We start from the raw sequence: 14,458 nt of genomic DNA, 5'->3' as shown, positions 1-14,458 counted from the left end.
AAACCTCTTGATCCCAAACTCTTATCATTGGACCATCACCTAGATGGTTAACTTTACTAGAGGAGTGGAAAAACATATGATTTACCTGCTATTTGAAATAAAATCTCAGTAAATAAATAAATAAATAAGAAAGTGCAGGCTTTTCCTTGGAGTTACATACCATCATCATTATTGTTTTTTTTTTTTAAATATATATATTAAAAAAATATTTTTTAATTTTATTTATTTATATTTAACATCAATATATCAAAATAGTTTAAAAATACTAAAAACAATAATTTTTAACAAGAAAAAAATTCAAATTTTTATTAAATGATGTTACAAACACTCTAACTAGTCAAAGGCATGCGCTGAATTACTTTCATTTACAGATAAAAATAATTACAACACAAATCATCCTCGAAAACATTGAAGTTTTGAAACTGTTGGCCGGGAGGCATCCCCATCACTTTGGGATTTACCGGCAAGAAATTACTTGGACATACAAGAAAATTGCTCAAGAGTTGGCAAAGTAATTCATTTGCATCACTCAACTTTCCAGGACAGTCAACCTCCACATAAGCAAGCATTTCGTTCCTTTGATATGAAGCTGCTGGACAAAACGAGAGAATAATGATGGATCAGAGACCCCGGATTGCCTTGACCATTTCCATTCACAGCATCAACACCCTTCTTCTTCTTCTTTTGTCACTGTTTGTTTAACATTCATGTGAAGGCACTGTAGAATCATTCTTTGTCATTATCATTTGTCTGACAATACTGCTAGTTTAGTTCCCTCAAATTGTTGAATTTCCACATTCTGATGTTCTTGATGTTGTGTGTCGTGATGACCTTCTGCATCCCAACAGCCAAGCATGTGATAGGAGGTCGAACAGTTTTAGGGATTCTGTCAATGTTGTAGTCATAAGGAAGCCTCTTTCCTATCTTCCTTTCTATTACTCCATGAGTATACCCAGAACTTGTCGAGGTGCCATGGTCCATGACATAGCTTGAAAGGACTTCTCCAGTGTTCTGATCTAAAACACGCAGCACGCCATCAATTCCACCAACTACCAGTGTTGAAGTGTCGCTACGCATGTGTTGCAAAGAATATACAACATTTGGACTCACCCGTGTTTTCCAAAGTTGTCTCATAGTCCTATAAGATAACCAAAAAAAAAAAGGAAAAAGAAAAGGCTCATCAGTTGTAAGTGATGGAAGGACACATAAAACTAAACAAAAACCGCAGGGCCCTTAGGACATGATGACAAGAGGACTGGAAACAAGGAGAAAGAATAAGGTCATGTTACATTACTTCTAATAAATTCTCACATATACTGGTAGAGAATTCCAACGCATCCATATGGTGGCTTTTAATTAAAGCCAACTCAATTTAGCGAATAAATTAAACAACATGCCAAAACCAACATACCATGCAACAGATAAGGAGGGTTAGAATACATATACGTTCATATATACATACAGAGAGAAGAGTATTGATCCGTCACACAGCCACCAGAAGTTCAGTATGGTTTATTAAGCTGAGATGCTAAATAGTTAGAAAACTATCTTAACTCTGGCCACTATGTCCCTTTGCAAGGGCTGAGCAAGTAGGAGGGGTATCAAGGATACAAATGCTTGGTGTTCCCCATCTTTTGCTAGCATCATTGATCAATTGTCTTCTCACACAACATTTGTGCTTTTTTGGGCATAGTAGTACAAGTTAACGTTGCTAATATAAAATACCATCAGAACATATTAGGGCAACACCAGGGAATGAGTGTGATTTGTTTACCTAAGATCCCAACAAGAAGCATATCCAGCAGTAGTTCCAGCAAACACTTGATGAGAAACAGGGTTGAAACACAAACTCTTTATGCCTGTCAGAAGAAGTTGAATCAGAATAACACAATGTCAATGGGATGGCCAGAGGCCAATCTACTGTTTCTCACCCTGGCAGAAAACACAAAATGCACTAACACTCTAAAACTGTATGCTACCATTAGTGCAACATTACAATAAAAGAAAAATTGTTAAGAATATAAAATGCATGACCAGAATCCAAATTTACTCAGAACAACGGAGCCCATACATTACAAACCTGTGGAATCAGTGGGTCTCAGAGTAGCCACCCTCTGGTCAGATGAAAGACCAGATATTGCGATTCTTCCAAGAGAGGAACCACTAATAATTAATTGATCTTCACTTAAAGATAAACAAGTCACAGGTTCAGTGTGCATCCTGCAAAGAGGAGATTAAAATATAAGAAAATGCAAGAGATCATTGTTCTAAAAATACAAACCACAGAAAAATGGGCACGGTCATGGCTAACTGCTCAAGAATGACCTAAGCCTACCCACTGGAATTTCAAGGGGTAATGGAAACGAAAGAAGAAAACAGGAAAAAAAATTAATTCCCTGCACATACCTAACGATTCGAGAACATTTCTTACTGTACATGTCAAACACACGAGCTGTCCCGTCTTCACATCCAACCACAGCCTCTGGATCAAAGTAACTTTAAGGAGAGAAGGGACCAAATTACTTTTTCCACCCACACAAATAAAAAAGAAAGAAAGCTTTCATTCTAAAACATTCAAGCAAACCAGCTTGCCATCACCTAAATGGAATCGCAAAGATGAAATAAAAGAACATTTAAGGAGAAATAATAAATGATTTATTCATTAATTAAATGGAAATTTGTGATCAAATTAGTACAATATTGTGCTATTACACTTGTCTATGATTGGGATTGGAATTACTATGAGCAACAAGGATGTCAACAAAGAACAGAAAAGACAACATCCAATGCACTCTCGCTTTCTATAAAAGAGGATAGCTGTTATACGAACAGTGCACTTCTCACCTAAGGTAAACTTGTTAAGTCATACCCAGTAACTAAAAGAGAATTTGAAATGAAACAGAGAAATCGGTATTAGTTGGCCTACATACCGCATGCATGAACCCTTCATGAATTGGCCTTCACGTGAGGGGAATATACTTCTCTGCCCATTGCGCCTCCATATGCATATTCGTGTACCAACCAAACCAACAATCTAAAATATAATTGAAGATGTTCAGAAGATGTTTATCCAGTTGTGAATGTTGAATCATGATTTTTTTTTTGTAATCAGTATCATTTATAAATATGCAAAACAAAGGTGTATTAACAGATGGTATCCATCACTACTATCCGGTGAACTATGTCAATATAAGGAACGACTGCCTTTTTATTCAGTGTCATGCACTTGAATAAAAACAGGTTGGGCAAATCAGGTTCCATAAACATAAGATACTTGAAGGAATGACATGCTTCTACAAGTTACCTTGCTCTCATCAAAATCAAAGTCAACCAGAGGGACTCCATCTGGAATAGAATATTCTTCTATGCATTTGTAGCTTTCTAGTGACCAGAGACGCATAACCTGGTATCATTGCTATGCAAAATGTTAGCAAAATTGACTAGTGCAGCAGCATCCCCTATTCAGGGAAACAAGGAATGGGCACCACATGAATGATGACAACAAAATAAAATTTTTAGAAATGTACATCCAGTCAATCATTTAAGACATGAAAAATGAAATATTGAACTTTGCATGCTGCTCTTTGAAGATTAAGGTACTTCACCATATTGTTATCATTACTTTCAAGATCATTACAGCTAGCCCTACATGGAAATAAAATCAAAAGAAAAGATAAAGCCCAAATAGATGTGTCATCTAGTCGAACATCATCCTATATGTTGGCAGAGAGAGACCAGACCTTATCACCAACACCGGTAAGAACCAAGCCCCTCTTCATACGGCACTGGTCAACCCTGATAAAAACCAAAGTTAGAAAACACCACACACACAATCACTCAAATATCCATTCATAAAAAGAATTTTTCTTTACAGCTTTCAAGATCTAATAAAATATTTCATGTTTTCATCCCAGTAAAAAGACATGATTAAAGAAGAAAATAAAAAAGGGATATGTAGTGTACCCAAGAGAATGCCCTTTCCATTGATCAATGTGAAGAGAACCTTGTACTAAAGATTGCCTTTGGTGCTCTATTGCTAACTCTTCCAAATACACATTCAATGATTCCTCTGAAAAATCACTTCTGCTACTTCTTCTTTGTTGCTTCAAATAGAGTAATTGCAGTAACTTCGATCTTTTTATGATCTCATTCCTTCAATTACACACACAAACACACGGAATGACTTCGGTTGAGAAGCAGAGAGTTTCGTATTTGCAATTATATGAAATAGAGAGTGAGAGGCGCATGTAAGTTGTAAATAATACCAGAATTTGCAAACGGCAGAGGAGCGAACGACATCGAAGAGACCGAGGTAGGAGAATATGATACAGAGTGCGTCATGTTCCAGCGACCTTATTGATGTCGGAGTTGTCGAGCTCCTCTTCTTCGGCGGAGACCGTTTGCTTCCTGGTGGCGGGCCCATCCTCTTCTGGCGGTAGCAACTCTAGCTTAGCACCAGGAGAGGTGGAGAGAGATATACAAGTCACCACTAACTAATTCTAACGACAGTCTTTCAGAAGAAAACACGAGGAGATCCTATTTCAAACGACCTGTAGTTTTAATGGCAGAAACTCCGTCAGCGTGTTTGTAAATCTCTTATATTAGATTTGTAGAGGTTTTAATAAAATATCATAAACATTTTCAGTTTCAATAATTAGATTTTAAAAAATATTTAAGTTTTAAAAAATAATATAAAATTAAAAGACTAATGTTAAAGAAAAGATGAGGAGAGTAATGCAGAAAAATAAATTGAATTCAATGTAAATTTAATTAATTAATTAATTTAATTCAAATTAAATAATATAATTAAATTAAATTATAAAACAAAAGTATTTTAAATAGTCAAGAAAGGATATTATTTGAAAAAGTTTTGAGAATTGAGATATATTGAGACGTATGATTATGTCCTTAAGATGCGTTATTGAAGAGATATTTTTCTGCTTTAAATATCATTGTGTCATGCTATCTGACTAATATTTGTACATTGAATTAAATTATTTTCTAATAAGGTCTTAAACAGACTACTAATACTGAGATTACTATATATAATGTATAAAGATTGAATTTGGATATGAACTGTGTCACTGTAATTACATCTAAACTGTAGTATTTGCAAGAAAATTCTTTCTTTTAGTGTGTTCTTAGATTTGAAAAAAAAAAATGATAGCATAAAAAACAAATTCACCTGCTCTAAAAATTATATATTTCAAAATTTTACATTGATTGTTTCTTTTTTTATATTGTTTTTTTAATTAATTTTGCTTTCAATTTCATTGATCATCATTTTATTTTATTTTAATATCATGTCAGGTCTTTGTTATTTTCTTTGCTTTGTTTTTTTTTAATTATTTTTATCTTTTTAATTTTACCCTTCAACATTTATTGGATGATAATTGATTTCATGATTTTTTTTGGTGTGATGATCTTGGTTTCATAACTTATGTCACGATTATGGAGTGCTAGTTCAAATTTCATTCAATATGTTTTTTGTTTTACATATATTTTTTATATACTTTATCCTTCAACACTATGTTTGTTGAAGACAAAACTTCTTTATATATTTTTTTTATTTCTTTCTACAATGATAATTAGACCTTGTGAATTAGACCGTAGATTTGCCATCCTTACTCAAATTTAATTGGGGCTTTTATGTTATTGTATTTTATTTTATTTTTATGTCAAACATAATCTTTATTATTTTAATAGTTTTTTTTTTACGTTGAATCATTTTAAAAATTGATTTTTTAAAAAATTTATCATTTAATATTGAATTATTGAGAAGTGAGCTTTGTATTTTTTTTTTCCAACATGGTGATTTTTGCCTCATGACTTAGATCACATATATGAAATGTTACTTTGGATTGACATCGTTTTTTTATTTAATTTTTTTACACTGATTTTATTTTTTGATTTTAGTCTTTAACATTAAATTTATTAGAGGTTAATTTTTTTTTATTTGCCTTTTACGATAAAGTTTTGGCTTCACGACTCAGGTTATGAATTTGCCATACTAATTCTGATTGACGTGAAATTTTTTTTGTTAATTTTATTTAATTTCATCATTTAAAATTGAGTTATCTTATAATTCAACTATATGATTTTTTTCTAGCAGGTGTTATTTTTCTACATGTTATCACTATCACCTTTTAGTACATTTATTTTTATTGTTTTTTATCATATAATTAAATTAAATTATTTTATTAGTCCTAATAAATTTATTTTGCTTTAAAACATGCTAACAAGGCTTCAATATTATCTTTTTAAATTACAAAAAAATCAAACCAGCCAGCCGCGGAATACGATACACCGATCTAGTCTAAAAATACTAGTAGAAGAAAAGCTTCGATTTTTTTTTAAACAAATTTACCTTTCTGGTTTGTGTAGGGCTGGGCCAGAACAACGTTTTTTGAAATTGCACTTCCTGTCCAGTGAGCGCACTCTAGAGTCCAGACCCAATTTTGATACTCTCCACGAAAAGGGTAAACAATATTCTTGACCATTTCAGATCCATCAATGTTACATTTCTACCCTCATAGTTTATAATTTCACAATATTACTTTTATACAGATCGCAGTCTCAATTTACCCTTTATTACCAAGAGAAAAACTAACGAGAGCTCTTTAGAAACCATCTCAGTGCATTTATTAGATTCTTTTTATCGTCCAATCTTATTAAAAAGAAATAAAATCAAGTATTTAAATATAAATGAATTATATCAATTAAAAAATTAATTAGATACATGCTAAATATTTGCAAGTATTCAGAAAAAAGTTTTAAGAAAAAAAACACTTAGTCTCACCTTATTATTAACTAACAAAGCCTTACTTTTTTAAGTTTTTTTTTTCTTACTTTTCTTCTATTTTTCCTCTCAAACCCCGAATATGCTATAATATATCTTCACAATGCTTAAATAATAATAATAGACTAAAAAAAGCAAATTAACAAGAGATTATTTAATGACTGGGGGTTATATTATAACTTTTTATAAATTATAAAGATTAATTTGGGAAAAGTTAAACTAACGGGGTCAAATCGAAAATTAGATGAATCAATAGTATCAAAATTGAGGTTTACCCGGGTGAAAAGAACACTTTTTACAGACTGGTATACTGCCCTCCCCCTCCCCTCCTATCTACAAACGTACAACGCGCAAAAATTCAACCCTAAGACCCCCTTTTCTCTCTCGCGCTCTAATGGCAGCAGAGCAAGATGACACCGTTTTTGACCAGGACCTAGAAGTTGACGACGAAGATGACGATGATCAATCTTCTCAATCTCAAAACGACGATCTTGAAGACGATCTGGAAATCGAAAACGATGACACCTTGCCCGAAAATGATGACGTCTTATCCGAAGAATTACTCGAAGACGATGATACCTCCACCTCTGCCGCTGTCACCACCGCCTCCATCTCCGCTGTCACCACCGCCTCCATCCCCGCCGTCACAACCACCACCATCACCACCACCATGGTGGCCACTGATTCTACACTTGATGCATCAAAACGGCAACGCGTTTCCCCTGAAACGACAGTCCTCTCCCAAGACTCCAAAAAACCGCAATTTGATGATACCAGGCGGTTATTTCAACGATTGTGGACTGACGAAGATGAAATTGAACTCCTTCAAGGGTTTTTAGAATACACCACGAAAGGTACTGCTAATCATCACCATAACGACACCGCTTTATTCTATGATCAAATCAAATCGAAACTCCAACTCGATTTTAACAAGAATCAGCTTGTTGAGAAACTACGTCGTTTAAAGAAGAAGTATCGTAATGTTCTGAGCAAGATTAACTCTGGAAAAGACTTTTGCTTCAAATCCTCGCATGATCAGGCTACTTTTGAGATTTCGAGGAAGATCTGGAGTTCTACAGGAAAAATTGCGGGTTTTAGTAATGAAGATGGGAATAATTTGGATGATGATGATGGTGGAAACCCTAACTATAATAACCATACTGTGATGATGGATGGTGATGTTGTTGTTAAAATTGAGGATCATAAGTCTACTCCTAGATCAAGAAAGAGGTCAAGATCGCGATCTGTTGGTGTGAAGATGGAGGAGAATCGTGTGTTGAATGATGGGTTTGTAGGGAATGAGACTAATGTTACCGGGGGTGGGGGGTGGGGATGGGAATGGGAATGTGTCGAGTGTGATTGAGGAGACGATGAGGAGTTGCTTGTCGCCTTTATTTAAGGAGTTGTCGAGTAATATGGCGGGAGCAGGAATGGGTGGTGTTGGGAGGGGAGTTGGCAGGCTGGCGATGAATGCGATGCCATTGAGTTTTGGAGCAGGGGATGCGATGATGATGGATGAGAAGTGGAGGAAGCAACATATATTGGAGTTGGAGGTTTATTCCAAGCGGCTGGAGTTGGTGCAGGATCAGATTAGAGCACAATTGAATGAGTTGCGGTCGATGGGTGATTAGTTCGCTGATGACTGTTTGGGAATAAGAAGTTTTTTCTTTTGTTTATTGATTTAGTGTAGGGGAAGTAACTTTTTTTTTTTGGTTTTTTGGGGCTCTTTTTCTTTGGTCTTATATAACTTTGATAAGATAGACGTTGAATAATGATTTCATAATTTGTTTAGTGATTCATAGTTTGTTCTACTGTAGATATGGTTTCATGCATAGATTGGAACGACTTTTTAGAATAAAAGATACAGGTTTTCTTCCTCATGAGTATTCATTTTGTTCTGAGCTTTTGTTGTGGTTTTATTTGTGATATATTTTTTAGAATGCGTTGTTGTGATGAAATATACCACCTCCCTGTGAACATTGAAGACTTCAAGGTGGTCATAGATGCATTTGACTGGTGATCTACAGAATGTGCTTTCTAACTGGTGTAATTTACTACCTACTGGTTCTTTAACTTTTCATTTCTTAACTAGAATAATCCACTATTCTGATTGGCTGTAGTTACATGTAGTTTTTGCTTAAATCCAGTATCAACAATGATGGTAGATATTCACATTAATATTGTTGTCAATAATAACAATAGCCAGTCGGGAGATTCTCACATGTCAACGATGCGAAGGTTGAACTTAACAAGCCCCTTGAGGATTGTCATCAATGGTTCTTCCAGAATGGCTATTTCTTCTCCTCCTCAGCCTCCTTTACACCAACCCCACAAGTAAGTTCATTGTTTTAAAAAATTACTTGCGTACATGATAGCTTCAGCTCCCCTTCTTTTCTCTCTCCTTTTCTTTTGATTTCTAGTTGATTTTAAGGTCTTTGCCTTTTGAATTTAGCAGTGATTAAACTTAGTTGATAATGAAGAAGTTTTTAAAATTTTGGCAAGACATTGTCCAAGTTTTGGTCTCTGTTCAAACTGTTTTAGAAAAGCCATTAATTTGAACTTTATTTGTGTATTCACAGGTTGTAGAAAGGTGTCATAAATTCTTGATTGTTTTTCAAGTCAGCCATGTAAATTTAAAAAGAAAGTAGTAATATTCTCGCCCTCCCTCTCAAACCTGTAAGCTTTTTGATGCATGAGATTTTTTTCCTTATGCGTAGCTTTATATTATTGAGCATAATTCTCGATCCGATTTGACCAGGTATTGAAGATTCTAGAAACTCTGTATCCTATATGGTTCAAATTTCACAGTAATCTGATAATGGGAAGGTCTTTCGATAATGCCCATAAGTTACTGTTTGGGATTTGTTATATTTTCCTAGTTGGTTTATGATTCTTTTTACTATTTAGTTTAGCATTTTATTATTATTTTTCCAGCTTTATTTAGGACAATTTTCCTAGTTTGTTTATGACTTTTATTACTTTTCTTTTATTTTCAGGTTAGCTAGTTTGTTTAGGTTAGTTTTTGGGTTGATTAAAAGAGTTGTAACCCTCCTAGAGAGGTAAACTACTTGAAGAGAAAATATCTAGCAATAAAATATTGAATTAGTGTTTTCGTGATCTCTATTTGGCATAATTTTGTGTTCATGTGCTTGCTGTCTTTCTTGTATTGCTTCCTCCAACGTTACTCTTTCTGATTTCCAAGTTATCAATCTGAAAAATTTTTGGGTTCCCCATTTTGAGACCAGTTGTCAGTAACATCATTGAATCTAGAAGGTACACCAACAAAAAATATCTCTGTTTCTGTTTGTCCTGATCATGATTGTTGCTGTTGGGCCAGTATTTTTTCTTATATTCAATGGAATTCAAGGAATCATCGAAGCTTCTGACAGTGATAGAGAAAAAGAGAGGAGGATGTTAAAGTTTTACCAACCATAAGTTGAAATAGCATTGCTACTATGCATTACTGTCATTTGTATAGCACTGGAAAAAGGCAGTTAGATAATGATAATGACCCAGATTCATGCTCCTTTCATATTATCTCTTAATTTGCTTCCCAAGGCCCAGCACTGATGGTGCTGAAGTTTGTCTTACCGCTTTTTCAAGTGGCAATGGCTTATATGCCTCGTGGGTTACCAAAAAGATTGGATGTTGCTGCAAAACTATGACTAAATCGCTTGAACCTGCTTTGTAGTTCTGTGATTTGACCCAACCCACTTATCATATGCTCAGAGTTGGATTATTGTGGATGTCTTTGTGGATTTTAGTTGTGATTGGAGCTTTGATTTCTACTTTCCTCCTTTGAACATTATTGCATCGGTGTTAAGATTGGCTTGGACTGCAGAAGTTATGAGGCATGTCATTAATTTGACAGTCAGTGAGGTAATTGCTCTGGATTATCTTTGAGTAATGCAATCTAGTACTGAATTTTGTTTAAGAGCTTTAACTGGAATCTTGGAAGTGCTTGTTTAGGTTCTATTTGTGCCTGCTATTGAAGAATTGATAATCATCACTCGGGGTTTGATTTTGCTTGAGGGAGAGGATGAGTTCATGTTTGCTTGTGCTCATTGCTGTCTTGGAATTATGGAGTCTACTTTCAGACATGGCAATGATTGGGCCTTTGTACTGGTAATCTCTTTAAAACTGACCCCCAGAAATTTACTTACCTTTTGCTGTGTTTCATGTAAGAAATACTAAACGTAGAAGCAGCACCAACTGTTCAATTTAAGGGGCTCCACTTGAAGTAAAACACACTTATAATCTGGCATTGCATAGCAAATCAGTTTTGCCAAGTTATTGCTCATTTATAAACACTCATGGTAATATTTCCCGGTAGCTGAGTTACCTGCCTTTTGTATTAAATGTCAATTAATCATCTTCACTGGTTATGTAAGTCCGTTTCACATTGTCTTTAGACTCGAATAATCAATGGCATATGGTCAACTTAGACTGATTGATCATTGCAACCATCATTGCAGATAGCTGCACATGGAAAAGGATTTGGGCAGGCATCACATGACGCCAGACAACTCTTTGAAAGACAAGGGATGGAACCCATTGTTGACTCAGACATAACCCAGCTCAATTTGCTTCCTCACAGGAGTATGCGTTGGTTCTATTTGCGATATTGTTGTGGTTGCTTGGACTGCCAAAGGACATCAAACCTTAACTGCCACTCTCTCGCTCCTGTCTTTTTTAACTGGATACCCCATGGTTGGTGGCTCTTATTTGACAAATAGTACTTTATTTGTGATCTCGTGTTTAGATCATGTGATGAACTTGGACATTCTTAATCTTTGACAAATGAATCTTTTTCAATCAGCATGTTGATTAACACATTTCATTGTTTAATTTGATGTGTCTGACCAGGATTGTCATGGCATTGTCCTGATAACAGTTTTTTTTCCTCGGTTACGGTCGCGATAATAGATTGTTTGAATAAAACCATCAAAGATAATCAAAGCAGGATAAAACCCAGCGTTCCCACAACTCGAGTCAATTCCTGATGGGATGATGACAGTGATGAATGGCTGTAAGAGCAGTCAGTGCCTTCTTGAAGAGTTGCCAATTAGTTGGTGTCCATTTCTCAAGTCCATTCCAAGAGGGATGTTGCCCATCAATCTGAAGTCCTTGGCAATTTCATGGTGCGAAAATCTAATTGAAAGTAAACTAGAGAATCAGGTACCATTCTTCATTCTCTTACTTCAAAATCAACCTCTTATACGCTCAAACACTAGACTTCATTTTTTATAAGCTTCTTGCACTCCGTAGTGTTTGAAGAACTAACTACAAATCCAAGCTATTCATCAAGTGAATCAAGCTAAACAAACAGTTTAAAATAACATTTATTCTGTATCTCCATACAGATTGTTAATTTATCTCCCAACAAATATTCATCAAGAAGCTAGTCAGTATATTGTTTTCTCTTCAACATTTGCATGCAAGTGTATTGTTTTCTCTCGGACATGTATAACTGTACCATATACTTTTTCCATAATAGGAGTGGACTAGCTTTATCTATGATAATTTGATCACCTGTACCTACCTTATCTACAATAAGCTAATACCTGTCTCCTGGTACTTCTGAACCTCTTTCTACACATTCCTCTCTTATGCAATTTCGAGTTAGTGTCCCAGTCGACTTTCTGGAATAAAAAGGCTCTCTTCAATATTCTGCATCAGGAATTGAAGGAGAGGGCTTCACGTTCCTAATTACCCTAAGAAGGAAGGTAGAAGGTGAACTTTTTTTACAGCTAGGACAATATTGGAACTAAGCCAAAGCTGTGGACAATGGCTTAAATGGCGAATACCCGGAAAATCTTTATTAAGAGTGCAGGCTCAAGGCATAAAGGCTCAAGGCAATTCCTTATCATTCCTTTTTATTTTTCATGATAAGACAGATGAGAACCTTTTGTCTTGGTGATTTGACTTTCACTCGAGGAACATTTAGCTGTTCATGCCAATGCTCATGGTATGGGGCCATAACTGGTGCTACTGTTTTACTCTCACTCTTGATGTTTTCATTCGCAACTTTTGTTGTCATAGCAATGATATTCAATTGATTGTTTGATGCTAAAATTTTTCTGCGTTATTTATATTAAATGACATGGTCCTTGAGCACTTGGCTTACTGCGCAGGGATACCTGCATGCATGATTCACCTTCGATCATTCCTTTAATTGTAGAAGAAGTGGAGGCATTTCTGTTCCTGGCACTCTCTCTCATGTTTTTCTGCTCTTTTTTTTCCCTTTCATGTTTTAGCATTGAATTCTAAACCTTTGGAGTTCGTGAATGTGAAAAAACTTTTACCCTTGCTTTGTCAAACATATTTGAACAGTACATCGAAAGCAAGCTCATAGAAGCACAGCTAATCTATAAGAGGAGATTGTCGTCATGCTATTGAGGGGAGTAGAGAGCCCAGAACTCACAAAAAAGAGAAGTTATCATAGACTAGAGGGTGAGCTTCCTGGTCACCCATATTGAAAGATTTGAGCCCATTTTCTACCGCTCCAAACAGTAATGTCAACTTTTATCTGCTACTAGTTTCACTTTGTCAAAAAAAAGGCCGAGGCCAACTTAAAAGTCATCAACCAAGAATAAGGCTAGTTGGTAAATAAAATGATTTGAAAAAAAAAAAATTTCTTCGCAAATAATATGCTTTCTCGTGCCCCTGTTTGTTATTTTTTTGTGAGAAAGCCCGACGAAACCCGCACATTGATTTGGCATGAATATGATAGTTTAAGGAATCAAAATAAGAAAATTAAAAAGTTATGGATCAAGAAGAACTTGACCAATAATTCTGGGTCATTTTACCAATTAGCCCGAGAGAAATACAGGGTGGCTGAACCGTTCCTTACGTTCTAGCTCGACACCACTCAATGGTTTGAAGTTGATGTACGAGGTCTCACTTCTCGAGGTCCATGCCAATCGACAGGCTTGACATTGACTTAAAGCAGCTTTGCCTACCGTTCAACTTTAACAAATCCATAAATCCCCATTTCGCTGGCTGCCAATCGTGTGTGTTCTTTGACGGAGTCAGAAATCATGTTTCGATCACCATTTTTTATGTGCTGCTTCGTTGCAATCTCTCTTATCTTTGTGCAGCCAGTTGGCCTCGTGTGGACTTTGAACTAACGACAATTCTCAAGGCCCCCATCGATCATAATGTAATGTAAATTAGGAATATATATATATATATATATATAGTTTGTTTGTTTGTTAGACATGGATGTTAACGAAAATATTAATATGATTGAATTTGTGTGTGTTCTCACCCTTTCCGAGGTAAAGACCGCTTCCACTTTGGCGAATCACTCGTTGTTATATATTATTTAGCTGCAATAGCTGATTGAAGATTTGTTTATATCATTAATTATAATAAGTGTCGAATATAAAGACAATCATTAATGTGCCTTTTTAATTAGCTGATTCCATGTATACACATATATTTCACTCTTTATACAACCATATTAATTCTTACCAATTATATTGCGCGCGCACGCACAAAATCTGATTTTAACATGACAAACTCTAGTGTGTGGGGTGGTAAAATCCCTATAGAAAAGAGGTTTTATATCACAAAATCTTATTTAAGTTTGTCATTTTTCATAAATATATGGCGGCTAGTCTGGATTTAGGCTCTATTTGGGCTGTGATTGAACTG

The 14,458-nt window shown here is 35.2% G+C and overlaps 2 protein-coding genes and 1 pseudogene across 2 annotated transcripts; 2 read left to right on the top strand and 1 right to left on the bottom strand.

Annotated features, from left to right (window-relative positions):
* Positions 1–278: 278 nt before the first annotated feature.
* Positions 279–4,555, bottom strand: LOC7482307 (F-box/WD-40 repeat-containing protein At3g52030). Its single transcript, XM_024608064.2, has 9 exons — positions 4,266–4,555; positions 3,964–4,152; positions 3,741–3,795; positions 3,305–3,403; positions 2,931–3,034; positions 2,407–2,496; positions 2,081–2,220; positions 1,775–1,859; positions 279–1,138 (listed from the first exon to the last, which is right to left on the bottom strand). The coding sequence occupies exons 1-9, from the start codon at positions 4,421–4,423 to the stop codon at positions 763–765; spliced, it is 1,296 nt and encodes a 431-aa protein (XP_024463832.2). The 5' UTR covers positions 4,424–4,555; the 3' UTR covers positions 279–762.
* A 2,551-nt stretch (positions 4,556–7,106) lies between these two features.
* Positions 7,107–8,679, top strand: LOC7482308 (probable transcription factor At3g04930; annotated as a pseudogene).
* A 131-nt stretch (positions 8,680–8,810) lies between these two features.
* Positions 8,811–13,562, top strand: LOC18102036 (uncharacterized). Its single transcript, XM_024608066.2, has 4 exons — positions 8,811–10,678; positions 10,769–10,924; positions 11,275–11,509; positions 11,666–13,562. Exons 1-4 carry the CDS (start codon positions 10,646–10,648, stop codon positions 11,800–11,802), a joined length of 561 nt encoding a protein of 186 aa, XP_024463834.2. The 5' UTR covers positions 8,811–10,645; the 3' UTR covers positions 11,803–13,562.
* The last annotated feature ends 896 nt before the right edge of the window (positions 13,563–14,458 follow it).

This window comes from Populus trichocarpa, chromosome 9, assembly GCF_000002775.5.
Source record: "Populus trichocarpa isolate Nisqually-1 chromosome 9, P.trichocarpa_v4.1, whole genome shotgun sequence".
NCBI lineage: Eukaryota > Viridiplantae > Streptophyta > Magnoliopsida > Malpighiales > Salicaceae > Populus > Populus trichocarpa.
Note: the sequence above shows the minus strand (reverse complement) of the source record. Positions and strands in the feature narration are given on the sequence as shown.

Bases quoted from the DNA above. Each gene is read 5' to 3' on its own strand.
- LOC18102036 (XM_024608066.2), top strand. From the start codon at position 10,646: ATGAGGCATGTCATTAATTTGACAGTCAGTGAG. The intron at 10,679-10,768 runs GTAATTGCTCTG...GTGCTTGTTTAG, and splicing joins TTAATTTGACAGTCAGTGAG to GTTCTATTTGTGCCTGCTAT. The intron at 10,925-11,274 runs GTAATCTCTTTA...CCATCATTGCAG, and splicing joins ATGATTGGGCCTTTGTACTG to ATAGCTGCACATGGAAAAGG.
- LOC7482307 (XM_024608064.2), bottom strand. From the start codon at position 4,423: ATGGGCCCGCCACCAGGAAGCAAACGGTCTCCGCCGAAGAAGAGGAGC. The intron at 3,796-3,963 runs GTACACTACATA...GGTTTTTATCAG, and splicing joins TGGAAAGGGCATTCTCTTGG to GGTTGACCAGTGCCGTATGA. The intron at 2,497-2,930 runs GTATGTAGGCCA...CTCTCCTTAAAG, and splicing joins ATGAAGGGTTCATGCATGCG to TTACTTTGATCCAGAGGCTG.